This window comes from Gracilinanus agilis, chromosome 3 (genome assembly GCF_016433145.1).
Source record: "Gracilinanus agilis isolate LMUSP501 chromosome 3, AgileGrace, whole genome shotgun sequence".
Classification (NCBI taxonomy): domain Eukaryota; kingdom Metazoa; phylum Chordata; class Mammalia; order Didelphimorphia; family Didelphidae; genus Gracilinanus; species Gracilinanus agilis.
Window position 1 is genome coordinate 649,143,781 of NC_058132.1, and position 15,552 is coordinate 649,159,332.

Genomic DNA, 15,552 nt, shown 5'->3' on the forward strand with positions numbered 1-15,552 from the left:
TAATGTGTAGCTTTTTGAAACACTTTATAAATTAAGACTTTGTAATCTAGACCTTTAATGCTTTGTGATCCCTGAATTGCCTTAAAAGCAGCAGGTAGACAGATCACTTCTTAGATTAATCATTTTGCTTCTCATAGGCACCCAAGCCCCTGCATAAAATACACATGGAGTTGACCTGGTTGTTTTCCCCTTTCCATTGAGCTCCCGAGCCCCTGCAACCCTGTTTTTCTCCGCCTCAGGGGTGATGGTGGGGTTGGATTGGTGAGATGGGCACATGACTTGCCCACTCTTCTTAGGATACCAAAAGCTAGTTCATTGTCTCTTGAAACTGAATCCTGACAAGTGAACTTTGAGGACTGACTTATTCTCATTTATTGTCTTTTGCACCGCTCTGAGTGAAGTCAGGGCTTCCTGGGTTTTTTTACTTGATCCCCGATTATGCCAGGTGGTCCTAATGCCTAGGTGCTGTGGAGGAAGTAGGACCTGGCATACATCAGTGCAGGATGTGGGGTGGAAGGTGAGGTGGGCAGGGACCTGATAAGCAGAGCAGAAAGGAAAAATGATGGTGTGCCTAGTGCAGGCCTCATTGCCCTTTGCTGCCTCTGTGCTTACTCTCCTGCCCCCTTAGAACTCAGCACTGCACTGCCAGAGGGATGCTGGGGATAGGGAGGTGGGGCTTTTTACATTAGGAATTAGCAGGAGAGTTGAAAAAGTGGTCCTATTTCTGATAGACTCATTCTACCAGTGAAGCCCGAAGCTGCCAGGCCTAACTGACCCCTAGTGGGGTCAGAGGTGGGAGGCTGAGTATAGCCTTTGCTCCTCTAAATTCCTTTATGTCTGAGGGTCTTGTCTCTGTGGGGATTTGCACATGTAACACGTGTGGAAATTGTGTTTGGCAGCAAACCAAGAGTCACACCGTGGATCTCCGTGCCAAACCTGAGTATCACAAATTCCTCATTGGCAAAGGGGGCGGGAATATCCGCAAGGTTCGGGACAACACCGGGGCCCGAATCATTTTCCCCACTTCGGAGGACAAGGATCAAGAGCTGATAACTATCATTGGGACGGAGGAAGCTGTTAGAGAGGCTCAGAAGGAGCTAGAGACTCTCATTAAAAACCTGGTAAGGTTCTGGCCTCCCCTTTGGGCCCCTTTACCCATAGGGCAGAAGCAGCTCAACTGATGGTCTGGAACCTGGACCCCTCCTCTGAGGAGTGTTGATGTCCTGGCTTGCCTGTGTGCTTGTGCCTTTGATCTGCCCTGGTGTGGCTCATGCCCCTCTTTACCTATGCATTTTCTGGGTACCCTTTTTTTTATAATCTTGACATGAGTAATCCCTACTTTTGCTCCTTACCTCTAACCCCATGTCTTTTGTTTCCTCAGTAGGTGCGTATAATAGTGACTAGCATTTATATATAGCCCTTGGAAGTTTGCAAGCCACTTTACACAGACTTTTCCACTTGAGATGGCATCATATGGCCTGATAGTCTGTGACTTCTTTGAAGTGGCCTTGAAAGGAAATGAGATTTCTAAGCAGTTCTCTGCTCCACTAGGGTCTCATTGCTTTCATGATCTAGTGTGAGGATTCATTCTCCAGCTTTCCTTTTCCTAACTTCCTCTCTGTAGGATAACGTGGTAGAAGACTGCATGCTGGTGGACCCTCGACATCATCGCCATTTTGTCATCCGAAGAGGCCAGGTCTTACGGGAGATTGCTGAAGAGTATGGGGGTGTGATGGTTAGCTTCCCCCGTTCTGGTACGCAGAGTGATAAAGTTACACTCAAAGGAGCCAAAGATTGTGTGGAGGCAGCCAAGAAAAGGATCCAGGAAATCATTGAGGATTTGGTATGTACTCTTGGGGCGGGGGGAGTTTTAGACAGACATTGTTGGGTTTTTGAGGAGGGAGATGTTTAGGGGGAACGATAAAGATGTGTTCAGAGTATATCTAGGTGTGGGCCTCGAGGTTAGGAGGGAGAAAGATGAAGGGTTCATAGGGAGGTTTGGGAGTCTTTTGCCCAGAGATGAGAGCTGCAGCTGTGGGAGCTGAGGAGATCCTTTAGAAGAGAAAGAGGGTGCAGGACAGGGCCCTGCGTGATGTTTGGGCATAGACCTGGAGGGATGCTATTATTACATGAGAAACAGAGAAGATACATTTTAGTGGGCTGAGAATCTCTACAGAGCAGGGTCAGGAAAACCCAGAGAGGAGAGAGTGGCCAGAAGGAGGGAATTCTTGGCAGTCAGGTTGTAAAATGAAGGGGAATCTGAGCATGCTTTCGGGCAGCAGTGAAGTGGACAGAAGTTAAAGGAGAACTGGAAAATTAAGGTAGAGAAGGAGTCATTTAAAGGCACTAGTTGCTAAATTATATGGAAGGCACTGGTGGGGTCTCTAGCAACAGTAGAGGGCTTACAAGGATGCCATCCTCTGGGTCTGGTGCAAAGGAACAGGAGGGATGGTGGAATTGGCAAGGGAAAGAAGTACTTGGGAGAGAGCCTGAAGAGTTGGCCACTGAGAGAAATCGGAGTCCGTGGCTTCAAAAGGGAAAGTGTAAAAAATTGTGGTTCAAAGTCCTCTGAAAAAGCGCTTTAAGGACTTGTTTCAAGTCCTTAAAGCCATTCTATTCCCTTAGAATAGAATGGTCAAGGCATAGGAATGGGTAGTGTCAAAGGAAGAAATTCACATATCTAGCCATAAAGATGCTTCAATTGACAGAGAAGTAGAGACATTCAATTAAAGCAACTCCAAGGTTCTCTCTCCCACCCATCAGATGGCATATTAATGCCCTATTGTGAAGGCTGTGATTTTGTCCTGTCTTTCATAAGAGTAGTTTGGAACTGTGCCCCCAAAGTCACTCGGCTGTGCCTACCCTTTGCCTAGCAGTGCCACTATTAATCTGTTCCCCCCCAAAAGATCCAAAAATGAGGAAAAGAACCTATGTGTACTGAATATTTAGAGCAGCTCCTTTTGTGATGGCAAAGAACTAGAAACTTAGGGGGCGACTGCTCATCAGCTGGGGAACGGCTAAACAAATTCTGGTGTAGGAGTGTAATGGAATATGATTGGATTGTAAGAAGTCACAAAGTGGGTGATTTGGGAAGACTTAGTGATGGGCAACATTTATAAAGCACTTTAAGATGGGAGGGAGAGAAAAACACACTGTACTAATTGAGAAAAAATTAAACTGAAAGTTTGGGGCAGCCAACAACGGGTAGTGTGCTAAAGAGCTACTACCCGGCACCTTAATGGACAAGGAGCAACACAGCAGCCATTTGACCTCGGTGTATGCCTTCCTTGCAGGGCTCTTAGTGGTGGAGGAGGCAAATCGTGTAAATAGAATTAGCTCTAGCCCATTCGTAGTCAAAACCCTACTCAACCTAGGCATAGAAATGATGTCACCCTCACCTTCCTTAGTGGGGAGGGGAGACGAGTTACCCACACGTGACAATAAGTAACAAATCAAGAACAAGGGATGGCCCTTTGGGCAGTACAAATCAATGTAGAGGCAGCCATTTGTCCACTTGAATTAGAGGTGGACCCACGGGAAGTGACGAAAGGCACGATCTCTTTAAGTTGGTTACTTCCTGTGGAGGCAGTTCCCGCCTTGAACTTGGTGCTGAAGGAGCTCCTGAGACCACAGAACGCTTCCACTCTGTATTGTCACGTGGGTAAGTTAGGCTGACTTCCTTGGCCTACCTGGGCCGCTTCTAAACTCTGCCTTAAGTAGGCACCAGCCTATCTAGTTGTTAGGCCTTTTGAGGCTTGCAGCCTCATTTATTTAGCCTTTTAACCTTCTCTCTAGTCCAGGCATTCGCAGGCCTGGACTAGCCTCTCCCTTTCTCTTTATTCCTATACCGTTACCTTCCTAATTGTAAATAAAACTGCCTTAACCCGATGCTGACTTGGGTCTGATTTAATTACGGAATCAATCTAAACTGTGGATTCCTGGCGGCCACATTTTAAATATATATATAATACCTAAATTTCCCTCTTACAAATCATAGGAATAATCCAGGCTTGGGATTGGAAGGGAGTTTATGGGCCGTGGAAAAGTAGTTAATCTGGGGAGCTCTAGGGTCCAGATTTTGAAGGGAAGAAAGGGAAGCCAGAAGGAGAGGAATGTGAGAAAGATGGACAGATTACAGGCTACATGGAGGCCAGAGCATGGGTTCAGGAGGACTGAGGCATAGGGAGAGCTGAAAGGATAGTTATGGCTTAGAGGATTTTGGAGTTAGGGGTGGAGATAAGAACTGGGGGTGGGGTAGGATGGATACGGTCTGAACTATATCAGAGTTTATGGTAGAGCAGAAAGAAGCAGACTGATGACATGAGAAACAAGTATTTGAGAGTTGATCAGTTTGTCCATTGAAGTCCTTAAATGTGAGAGAAAGGAGTTTGAGGTGGGGGCAAAGACTGACTGCTGAACCCCATGAGAATGGAGGGAGAACCTGAGATCTTTGAAAGGAGTTACTAAGATTGGCCTTCAAGAAAGGAGGAGATCAGGCCTGGAGTTGGGAGGACCTGGATTCATATTTGGCCTTAGATACTTCCTAGGCAAGTCACTTGACCCCTATTTGCCTAGCCCTTGCCCCTTCTGTCTTAAAACTTGTTACCAAGTTAAAAAGGATTTTAAACAAAAGAAAGCATGGAGGAAAGACTGCTGAGTGCAAGTGGGAGAGGGGACTAGAAGTAAAAATAAGGAGCAAGGAACTAGTTGACTCTCCTCCTGGTTTACCGTGTCTGTAGGGAGGAGAAAAAGTGTCAGCACTACTGGAAAGGGTGGTGCTGTCAGGAGAACCCGTGATTGGAAAGGGGTTGGGGGGGGGGGGGAAGAGGTCTGATGGGAGGTGAGCTACAAACTGGACTGAATTTCTGTAATGCCCAGGGGAGGCAGAGGAGTATCTGAGAGAGGCCTGGGATAGTGCTTGCTAGAGTGGGGTAGAAGTGTGGGCACCAGTGGTCAGTGAGGGGAGTTTTGATCTAGATAATCCAAAGAAAGCAAGGAGAGTCTTTACGGGTAGAGAATCACTCACTGGCCGGAAGCAAAGCATTTGGTTAGTGTTTCTCAAGCAAGAACCTGGGTTGTATCCTGCATGCCCGGCCAATGGCAAGAAGCCTAAGCCAGTTAGGCCCAGGTACAATGGCTGGATTGTATGAGATGAAGCTAGGGTTGTAGCTGGCTAGCAAAAAAGGTTACCCTCTAGTTAGTGGTTGGCAGCAGTGGCCCAGGATGAGCCTTCTAGGACAGGGGAGAATTGGTGCTTCCGATGTGGGGTGCTGGTCATTCCCTGCTCCCCTAATATCACACTAAATTTAGACCTTTGCAGAGGTGCCTAAAGGATTCGCACACCAGATTATCATCTTGTCTCTGGTCTCTGATAATTGATTCTATCTTTCCAAAATATGTCTTTGGAACTCAGCAGGCAGGACAGAACCCTGTGACCCCCCATCTCCCTGCACTGCAGGAGTGCATAGACAGCTCTTTGAGTGTTAGGACTTCAGTCCAGGCACTTATGGGATCCTTCTTGGGACCTTCTTATTTACTTAAAAGGAAACGTAACAGACAGCACCGAACAAATGTCTCCAGCAGAATGACATCTGCCACCTTTAACCATTTATTCTTTTTGTTTTCTGTCCCCTCCCATGGCCACGAAGGAGGCCCAAGTGACAATGGAGTGTGCCATTCCCCAGAAGTACCATCGCTCCATCATGGGTCCCAAAGGTTCCCGAATCCAGCAGATCACTCGTGACTACGGTGTCCAGATTAAGTTTCCCGATCGGGAGGAGAACCCAGGTGTGTGGGGACAGATGGATGTGTGCCAGGCTGAGGGGAGCTTTGTAATTTTCCTGCCGTTTTTTAAGTGTATGTGAGGCATTGTGATGACAGCATGTTTTACATCCCTGAGATTCCGTCAGTTTGCTGTGAGGGCTCAGAGCTCCCAACTGACTTTGGTGGTCACCCAGCTGGGATGGAGGCTGAGAGGAACCTTTCCCATCTCTCCCACTCCAGATCTGAGATCCATTGGACAATTCTCTTGTTCTTCTCCAGATGGAGAGGCTCCTTCCCTGGGGTGACACAACCTACAGGGGCTAGAAGGTTGGATTCCAGCTTCGATCTGCTTCTCAGCCCCAAGGGGGCATGGGGCTGGCCTGTAGCCATGCTACTGTCTATAGTCAGTAATTCTGCTTTTGGGGAAATCTTTTTGTCAGCTTAATCCATCTGGGTTTTCTTTTCTCCTGGGAAAGGTGCTCTGAAGTGGTGGGGGGGGGGATGTGAGAGGGAAGGAAAGAGATGGGACACCAAGATGGGGATCCTGGCCATGGAGGCCGGGGGATCCTCGTTGGTCCTCCTTGAACTCTGTGATTATGGACTCTGGAGCTCTGGTATGGAAGCTTACCTGGGCACACTAGGTGCTTTGATTGCATTGCATGGGCAGAAATGGTGATGACACTGGGCCCTCAGTCTAGCTTGGGCTAACTTTACTTCAAGACTGGCCCATTAGGCTGTCCTTGGGAATCTGGGCAAACCAACCCAGAGAGTTTTTGTATAATTCTCTTTGAACCTTCTTGGTTGGCAGCAATCTTATTGTCGTCTCACCTTTGGAAAAAATGGTGGGGGTGAAACAAAACACCCGAGGAGCAAACGGTGCTCTGGCTCTGGAGCCCTGGCCACACGCTTAGGCTTCTTAGGGTTTGTCATTCTAATTGAAAATTACAGCCCATTTTCTTGTGCTTTGAAAGGGAAATGCTTCTAGTCCCTCATGATGAACTGGGATTCCCTAAAACTGATTGTATTCTTCTCTTGCTATGGTGGTCTTGCTGATCAGATCTAGTGCCAAGGACCAATTAAAATATGCTGGCACCCCAGGCCAGAGGCCCCAGGGTACACCAGACAGTTGCTATTCATGTGGCCAGGTTGCTTTTTGTTTGTTTGGGATCCTTGCTCTTGACTTTCCCTTCTTTCCTGCCCCTCTCCCTCCCCTGCATCCTTTTCATCGAGGGTCTTGGGTCTTGTCTGGCTCCTTCTCTCCTTCTCTGAGAGCTTCTTTTGAACTTTTTGCTCTGCCTCTTTTGTTGTTGCGGCCCCACTGCCTAGTTCTTGCTCCCACCACTCTTATGCTAGTGAATGCATCAGTGACATTGGAGCCACTAAGGCTGGTGGGCCTTGATTTCCAAGGTTTAGGCCTCTCTCTGTCTCCAACCGCTTCCCTCCATCTTGTGGCTGCCAAACTCCAGGGTTTTATCTGGTTCTTCTCATTAGCGTCGCTATTGCCATCAGGGAGAACCACCATTCATCTAATTTCCCAGGCTTAACATGACCCCGGACCTATGGCTCCTCATGTCCTACTGCCTGCTAGGAATTGGGCTGGTTGTTGGGAAGTAGAACCACAAAAGATGAGCTGTTGTTACTGCTGATGTTGAGTTACTTGTTCTCAGTTCGTCGCAGCTGAATTTATGGCTAAGAATTTGAAACATTTATCAACTTGGAGCATTCACCCAGCCATAATGTTTCAAATTTTACCTCCATCCATGGCAATCCTCTGAGCTTGGTCATTTGACCTCGGCAGAGTCATTTCTCTTTGCTGCCTCCACTGAGTCTACTATTGAGGTGCCACCGTTGTCTCAGGTACTCAAGCGGGCAGCCCAGGTATCACCTTTGGCTCCTCCTTTGTGGGAAGATACTCTTGTAGCAGGGCACGTATTTGATACTGGCAGAAACAGTTTTAAACATTTTTCCTTATAATTTAGTGGAAGGTCTTAAGTAATTCTTTATGTAGGTCAGATCTAGTAATACTCTCTTGCTCTCATGGAATAATATCCTGCCTTTGTGTTCTTCTCTTTTGATAAGTGTTACTGGCCTCATCCTCTCACCCTAATGATTCTCCTTTCTTAGAGGAATACCCAAGAGGACTTGCTCCTTCTCTTGACTACCATGGTAAATGTCAGAATGGAAAAAGAGCCTGATTTCTCCATGCTTAGTAAGGATTTCAAGGAAAGAGTCTTAGGCACCCCAGAGATGATCTGAGATACCCTTTGTTCCACACTCTTCTCCTTGCCCCCAGCGTCTCTTCCACTCCTCAGCAACAGAGTTCAAGAGGAGATACTATGACCTGGAGCTCATCTGCTGACTTGGGCTTATATCTGGCAAAGGTGTGCAGGCCCAGCCCAATCTCCTGACAAATGCTGAGTTTCCAGTGAGGCATTGGGACTGATGCATGTTGGGATGGAACAGAAACTGTATAAATGTCTTTCATAATTGAAGTTTATTATGAAAACTTGGATTTATGACTTTCTCCCTCTTGTTTTTCTACTTTACAAAAATTGGCGTTGACTCTGCCTTTCTCTGTCATTGCTCTTAAGGTAGTGATGGGCAAACTAAGGCCCGGATGCAGCCCCCCTGAAATGTTCTATCCTGCCGGGCGACATTCTTCCTAATCTGACGAATACAACGAGTAGGATACAATACAATGAAACTTGGAAAGAGTTGCCTTAGAAACAGACTGACAGAGGAGCATTTCCTTTCCTTTAGCCCCTCTTTAAAAAGTTTGCCCATCACTGCTCTAAGGTATTCAGCCTGAGGATGGTGGATAGGGTCAGGCACATCTCAGACTAGAAAGGATCTTTAGTTCCTAATTGAACCCTCCCTCATTGTGAAGACAAGGAAAGGGTCTGTATGATTCCAGAAGGATGTAGGTGTTTGCCCAGACCTCCTGGATCACTGTTTTCCTTTTAAACCAGGGGCTTCCCAGCTTTGGCTGGGGCCCTTTGGTATAGTGATTGCTTATGGAGGCGAGCTGTTGCATCTGTTGGGGCCTTCAGGTGAACTCTTTAAACTATTGCTCTCTTTTAGGGTAGAAATCCCTTGGTGTTGTCTAGTGGCTATTGTGGGGGTGGATTTCTGGGGAAAGCTTGAGTCAAGTAAGTGAGCTTATACCTGACTCCAGATTGTGGGGGAAGCTAGCTCAGGGCTGATGGAGATTCCCTTGGAAGGATGCCTCTAGGACACACCTGCTGGCCACTCCATAGCTCTGTGTGTGCCCTCCTTGGTGGGGAGAACAGATTTTAGGCTGAATGGGCAGGATAAACTGGCAGCCTAGTCTCTCTGCTACGATAGGTTGGTGTGGTAATTTAGGGTCATTTTACTGTAAGATAACTGAAGACTTCCTCCCTTCAGTGGCCTGTTTCTTTTGGCACCTTCTCTTTCCTTCTGCCCTAGAGCTAAGCTGATCTTATGCCTTCTCCTTCTAGAAAGCACCTGGTTTTGGTCTTGTAACTGGTGTTCCTTGAGTGCACAGGCAGTCTTCTTCTACAGAGGGCCAGGGATGCTCCTCCTGAAGGGCAGGAATTGGCTTATTTTTCTACTTTGTTTTCCTCACACTAGGGGCCAGTTGGTATAGGCTCATTAGGAAGCTCTTATAGTGACCCCATACAAGATAAGGAGGCCCTGAACTATAGGAGAAGATTGGGAATGGAAAGAAAGGGAAGCACATAGGAGAGCCCCACAGGATGATGGGCTTAGAGCTAGGAGAGACCATGAGGGCTGTTGAGTCCCACCTCCTCCCAGCCTCACTGATTTTACAGATAAAGGTTGGTCATGTAGAAGTAGTGAAATGTCAGAGGTGAAATTTGAATCCAGGTCTTCCTGACTCAGTCTTGCCTGTTCTTATAAGGCTCGGCAACTGATCAGAGATGGGATTTAAGAGATGAGACAGAGTCAAGGAATGTGCCGCCATCGTGAGGGTGGGTGCTCAGTAGAAATGGAGGGTTTTGCAGGAAGGATTTGGGGTAGGTTAAGAACAAGTCCATCTTGTCTTGGACACACTGCATTTGAGTTTCAAATAGGACTTCCAGCCAGGATTCTAGCTCAGGGTTTGTCTTTGGGAGCAGTGGGAGAGGGACTTCCTAAGAACGCTTCTAGGCCCGAAGGCAGGAAGGGCTTGCAATTCCTGATGCAGAGACTTGAATTTGACTGTAGGCTCTAGGAGAGTCATCAGAGAGAAGATGCTCAGAGAGAAGGCCCACACCAGCCAGGGCTTCCGCCACATGTGGGTCTTGGGGGCCAGTGAATGTGGTCATTTGGGTTTCTTCTTTGAGCATCAACACTTGGCTCTCTGGGAGCCCTGGGCTCACCAGACAGGTGCTCCATTCTTCCTTTTCAGAGAGGCCCTTTCCTTGGCCCATCCTATAAATGGCCCTCTGCTGAATGTACCATGCCTGGGTCCGTGGGCACGTGCTGTGCCCGTGTTGTACATGGGTAGTGTGGCACATTGGCTGCTGGGATTCTTCTTCCCCCCAGGGCACCTATCTTAGCCTTCTCTGGCTCCTTCTTCCAGGAGAAATAGAAAATTCCAACCTGTACTGGCTATTGTTATGGTCTGAGACCCAGAAAATCCTGGTGGCAGCAGGAAGCCCGTTCTTCCTCCTGGCTCTGGTGCCACCCCTCTGAGACTGCCTGGCATCTGCTCTATGGAGACATAGATTATATTATTCATGTGTGAAATAGCCTGGTGTTTTGGCTGCTTGTCTCCCCTGTTAGGATAGCTCAGTGATGGCGAATCTATGGCACGCATGCCAGAAAGGGATCCATGCTAGAGGGATTGGGGTGGAGCTGCTCCCCTCCCTGTCTCCTCACTTCCTCTGCCCCTCTTCCCAGCTGCCATTGGGAATGCTTCTTCCCTCCCCTGTCTGGGATAAGGGGCGGGGCTTACATGGGATGTGAGAGTGGGTGGGAATCTGTGGTGAAGGTGATTCCTGTGGTGGGATTGGAGAGGAAGGAGCTAGGTTTGAGGGGAGCAGAGTTCACAATGTGGCATGGCTGGAGGGAAGCAGAGCACTGGGGCCGCTCCCCTCCCCTATCTGGGGTAAGGTGGGGCCAGGACACATGGTCTCTGGGTGGGCAGGCATGGCACTCAGTCTGGGGGGTGAAATGGTCAAGTCCCTGGCACTCCATCTCTAAAAGGTTTGCCATCACTGGAATGGATGGTCCTTGAGAACACAGATTGTATAATCTAGTAGAGAAAGTACTGATTCCGGAGTTAGGAAGACTTGAGTTCAGGTCCTGCCTCAAAAGTAAACCTGGAACTGTTTTTGTTTAAACAAAAGAAAAAAGTAAATTTTGCAACAAATGAAGAAAAAATAAAATCAATTAGAAGTCATTTTGTCCAAACATGCCCCTAAACAACAATTTAAATGGAATGGATTTACAAAGGTTACAAATTGCCCAATTAACAGAAAAGGGAATTAAATATTAAATAATCCTTTTTCAGGAAAAGAAATTGAGCGTGCCATAAATAGATTCTGGGGGGAGGGAAACTTTCTTTCCCAAAGAAAAAACCCCAGAACCAGAAAGATTTTTAAATAAATTCTTTTGCTGTTGTCATTGTGTTGGAATCTTTGTGACCCCATTTGGGGTTTTCTTGGCAGAGATGCTAGAGTGGTTTGCCATTTCCTTCTCCAACTGATTTTACAGATGAGGAAACTTAAGGCCACAGGGTGAAGTGACTTTCCCAGGGCCACACAACTAGGAAGTGTCTGAGGTCAGATTTGAACTTGGGAAGATGAGTCTTCTTGACTTCAGGCCTGGCAATCTGTCCATTGCGCCACTTAGCTGCCCTTAAGTGAATTCTATCAGATATTTAAAGGAAAATTAATTCTAATGCTACATAAACTGTGGGGGGAAATCAAGGTCTTCCTAAATTCCTTCTAGGTAGTCCTGAGCCCCCAATACAGATACAAAGGAAGGGTCAAAATTGAGAAAATGTTCTTTAAGCCAATTTCCCTAATGATTATCGATGCAAAAGTTTCAAGCAAAATCTTAGCCAGGAGACTGTGTCAATATAGCACACAATTAACTAAACTAACACATAATTAACTGTTAACTAAAAAGAACCCAACACGTGATTATTTCAATAGATGCAGGAAAAGCTTTTTACCACGCCCATTTCTGTTGAAAACACTACAAAAGCATAAGAATAAGTGGAATTTTTAAAAAAAATGACAAGTAGTAGGATCAGGTAGGTTGGGAGGGGAGGACCTGGCTTCCAATGTGATCTCAGACATTTGTATAATCCCCGTTGCCTTTACTGCTCTTTTGCCTTCGAATTGACTCCAAGACAGATGAGTATAGGTTTTAGTAAAATAAGACATGTATCTCCCTAAAACCAGGAACAAACATCAGCGTAATGGAGGCAAGATAGCCTTTCCAGTGAGAGTAGAGGGGGAACAAGGATGCCTGTTCAGTACTATATAAGCTCGAGCAGTTGTGCTAACTGGTAACAGGACAAGAAAAAGAAGTTAAAAGCAGAGAGGAAATGAAACTCCTGTTTTTGCAGATGATCATTTGCTTGGAGAATCCTTGGGAATCAGCAAAAAGGCTACCTGAAAGAACTTCAGCGTAACTGCAGGATGTAAAACAGATCCACAAATCATCCACATTTTTGCACGTTACCAACAAAATTCTTCAGCGATAGAAAGAAAATTCACCCAACTATGTGCCAAAACCCTGACAGTTTAAATGATTTGGTTGAATCTTTGCAAAAGTACAAATTGCCCAGATTAGTGGAATATTAAATAACTGTTTTAGGAAAGGAAATTGAACATACCATATATGAATTCAAAGAAGAAAATAAAACTCTTTCTCTAGGGAAAAAGTCTAGAAGTAGGACACTTATCTGCCAGGGAACAGGACTTGTGTGAACACAATTTTATTCAGTTTTAGACCTTCACTGCCCTGCCTTTCTGGACAAATTACTTTACTTTCCTGCCTGCCTCAGTTTCTTCCTCTGTAAAATGACCATAATAACAGCACCTACTTCCCAAGGTGGTTGTGAGGACCAACTGAGATGACAGCGCTTTGCCAGCCTTTAAGATACTATACAAATGCTTTCATTATTATTCTTCTTCCCAGCAATTACTTGGCACTTAGTAGGTAATCCTTGACTGACCTGTGGGGAGAAAGATCTGTATGCTTGTCTTTGTTATTCAGAGGCCTCTTCATTGGCCTGTAGATGGCTTCCTACTGCCCAGGTGAAAATGTGTTGGTGCTCCGTCTTTGTCATTCTTGATTGTGATCTGTTTGTTTTAGCTCCTGTCACCGAGTCAGTTGTCCAAGAAAATGGGGAAGAAATTGGGGAGGGGAAGTACATCAAAGAGGCTGACCCGGGCTCCCCGAGGAAGTGTGACATCATTATCATTTCCGGTCGAAAAGAGAAGTGCGAGGCTGCCAAGGAAGCCCTTGAGGTTGGTCGGTCTCTTCTCGGGTGTTGGGGATGGGCCTTGCCCAGAGCAGTGGAGAGGCCCTTGGGCCACTTGTTTAGAAGGCAATACATCACCCCCATTTTGTACATGGGAGACATCTTGTCTGAACTTTCCACTCTTTTGTCATTTGTTTTGGGTTTGGGTTTTTCCCCATTTGAGTGAATTAAAATTAATCTTATCTGGAAGTTGGCTCCTTCCTCCCTCCTGGCTGAAGTACTCCACAAACAGACATAGTGTCTGCCTTTGGCAGGAGTTTTACTTTGAGGACATCCAGGGTGGCCGTGTGGAGACAGGACTTGCACCTTAGCCGGCCTGCTCCTGCCAGAGGCCAACTCCCTTTCCACTTGGCTGCCTTGCCTGGTGGCCACCTCATTAGATACGGAGCAGACCTGCCAAACACCATATTTGGAGTCTCTGCCAACACATTACTGCGCCCTCTGTCAGACCAGACGGGAAGGTTGGCAGGAAAGGGCCCAGAGCTGATCTGCAAGCGAGTGGTGGCTGTCCTCTTGTCGCATTTATGAGAAAGTCTGGAAGATTCCGAGAAGCCCGGCTCTGCTCCTGCTCGTGTAGCTGCCAAATAGCGAGGCCTTCCCCTTGGGGAAGCGAACCCCGAGGGGCGGCTGACTCCTGTGTGTGCATTTCTCTGCTTTTGCTGTTGCTCAGGCGCTGGTTCCTGTCACCATCGAGGTCGAGGTGCCCTTCGATCTCCATCGCTACATCATTGGGCAGAAAGGAAGCGGGATTCGAAAGATGATGGACGAGTTTGAGGTCAGTGACGCTCCCGTGTGCTGTCCTACTTTAGTCTCTGCTGCTTCTTGGAGCCTTTCCTGAAAAGAGCGGCTGGTCAGGGGAAGCCTCGGCCCAGATCAGGGCCCTCCTCAGCACGCTGCGGAGCCTTGTTGGGGATTGGGGCCCCCTGGGGGTCCCGCATGCACCGTGCCCTGCTCGAGCCTTCTTCACCTTCAGGAGTGGAGGCGTCTTGGGGCGAGGAGCTGACCCGGCCAGCCAAGTGTCTGCCATTTAGCCGGGGCTTGTCTTGTAGGTGAATATCCAAGTCCCGGCGCCCGAGCTGCAGTCCGACATCATTGCCATCACCGGCCTCGTCGCCAACCTGGACCGGGCGAAGGCCGGCCTCCTGGAGCGCGTGAGGGAGCTGCAGGCCGAGCAGGAGGACCGGGTAAGCGCCCGCAGTCGTGCCGGACCTGGTCCTCGGGCCTCTGTCTTTGTGGGGAGCCGGGGGTAGGGGAAGGCCCCCCAGCCATGCCTTCCTTCTCAGACGGGCTGGGGCTCCACTGCTTCTCTTCTGGCGAGGTCCCCCGTTGGGGAAGGCAGCGTTGACAGTCTTGGAGAGAGCCTTGAGTCTGCCTCTGGTGGGGTCTGGGGGCTGGCAGGCCTGGGGTGTTGCGCTGGACAAGTGTGAGACCACCGTGTAGCCGAGAACCCCGAGTCTGACTCGGAGCTGGGGAGAGCCAGGTGCCAGGCCCAGCGCTGTGAGATCGGGTTTGGGGGAGAGCCCAGTTTGGCTGCTGCATCTCTGGGCGCCCCTTCTAGCTCCCACGCTGTGGTGAGGGGACAAATAGAGGGCAGGACAGAGGCTTCTGCCCTGTTTGTAATGAAAACGCGTGTGCGTTGGAGAGAAGCAGGGCTCGGCGTTCGCCGCTGCCGGTGTCGCCGGGGAGAGATGGGGGGCCGCTGCCCCCGGGACGTGGGCCGCCTTCTCTTCGTGAGAACCGGAGCGGCGCCGCCGAACACGGCTGGTGTGTGCAGTTGGGGGTCTCGCCTGGCAGACGATGTCAGGCCTGTGTTCTCAGTGAGTGCGGACACTCGGCCCTGCCAGACACGGGCCCGCGAGAGCCTCGTCCGAGCCTGGTCGCCCACCATGCCTGACCTTCTCCCTCCGGCCTCTCCTTGTTTAGGGTCGGGGCCAGTTGTCACATCTTTGTTTTTTTAAGTCCTTAACTTCTATCTTAGAACAGTACTAAGTGTCGGCTCCCAGGCAGAACAACGATCAGGGCTCGGTGAGGGTTCAGTGACCTGGCCAGGGTCACACAGCCAGGATGGGTCTGTGGTCAGCTTTGACCCCAGAGCCGTCCATCTCTAGGCCCGGCTCTGTCCCCTGAGCTGGAGGAGGCACTCGGCTGCCTTCCCACCAGCTGGTGCTTTTTGAAAGCCTCTCCCCGGCACCGGGCTCTTCGGAAGGGTTTTCCGGGGCCTCGTGTTCTGTTGGGCCTTGAGCGCGTGGGACCCCGCAGAGTGGATGTGGAGGGGGGGGCGTCCACACTGTGACAGGTGAGGAAAC

The 15,552-nt window shown here is 48.6% G+C and overlaps 1 protein-coding gene across 2 annotated transcripts in view; it reads left to right on the forward strand.

Moving 5' to 3' along the window:
• The window catches only part of LOC123242802 (high density lipoprotein binding protein), a 97,521-nt gene that overhangs the window by 77,962 nt on the left and 4,007 nt on the right, over positions 1 to 15,552 (forward strand). For both annotated transcript variants that reach the window (XM_044670894.1, XM_044670895.1), the window contains 6 exons: positions 900 to 1,121; positions 1,625 to 1,843; positions 5,649 to 5,787; positions 13,078 to 13,232; positions 13,917 to 14,021; positions 14,296 to 14,430. In XM_044670894.1, the coding sequence (XP_044526829.1) occupies positions 900 to 1,121; positions 1,625 to 1,843; positions 5,649 to 5,787; positions 13,078 to 13,232; positions 13,917 to 14,021; positions 14,296 to 14,430 (975 nt within the window). The remainder of the gene's footprint in view (positions 1 to 899; positions 1,122 to 1,624; positions 1,844 to 5,648; positions 5,788 to 13,077; positions 13,233 to 13,916; positions 14,022 to 14,295; positions 14,431 to 15,552) is intronic.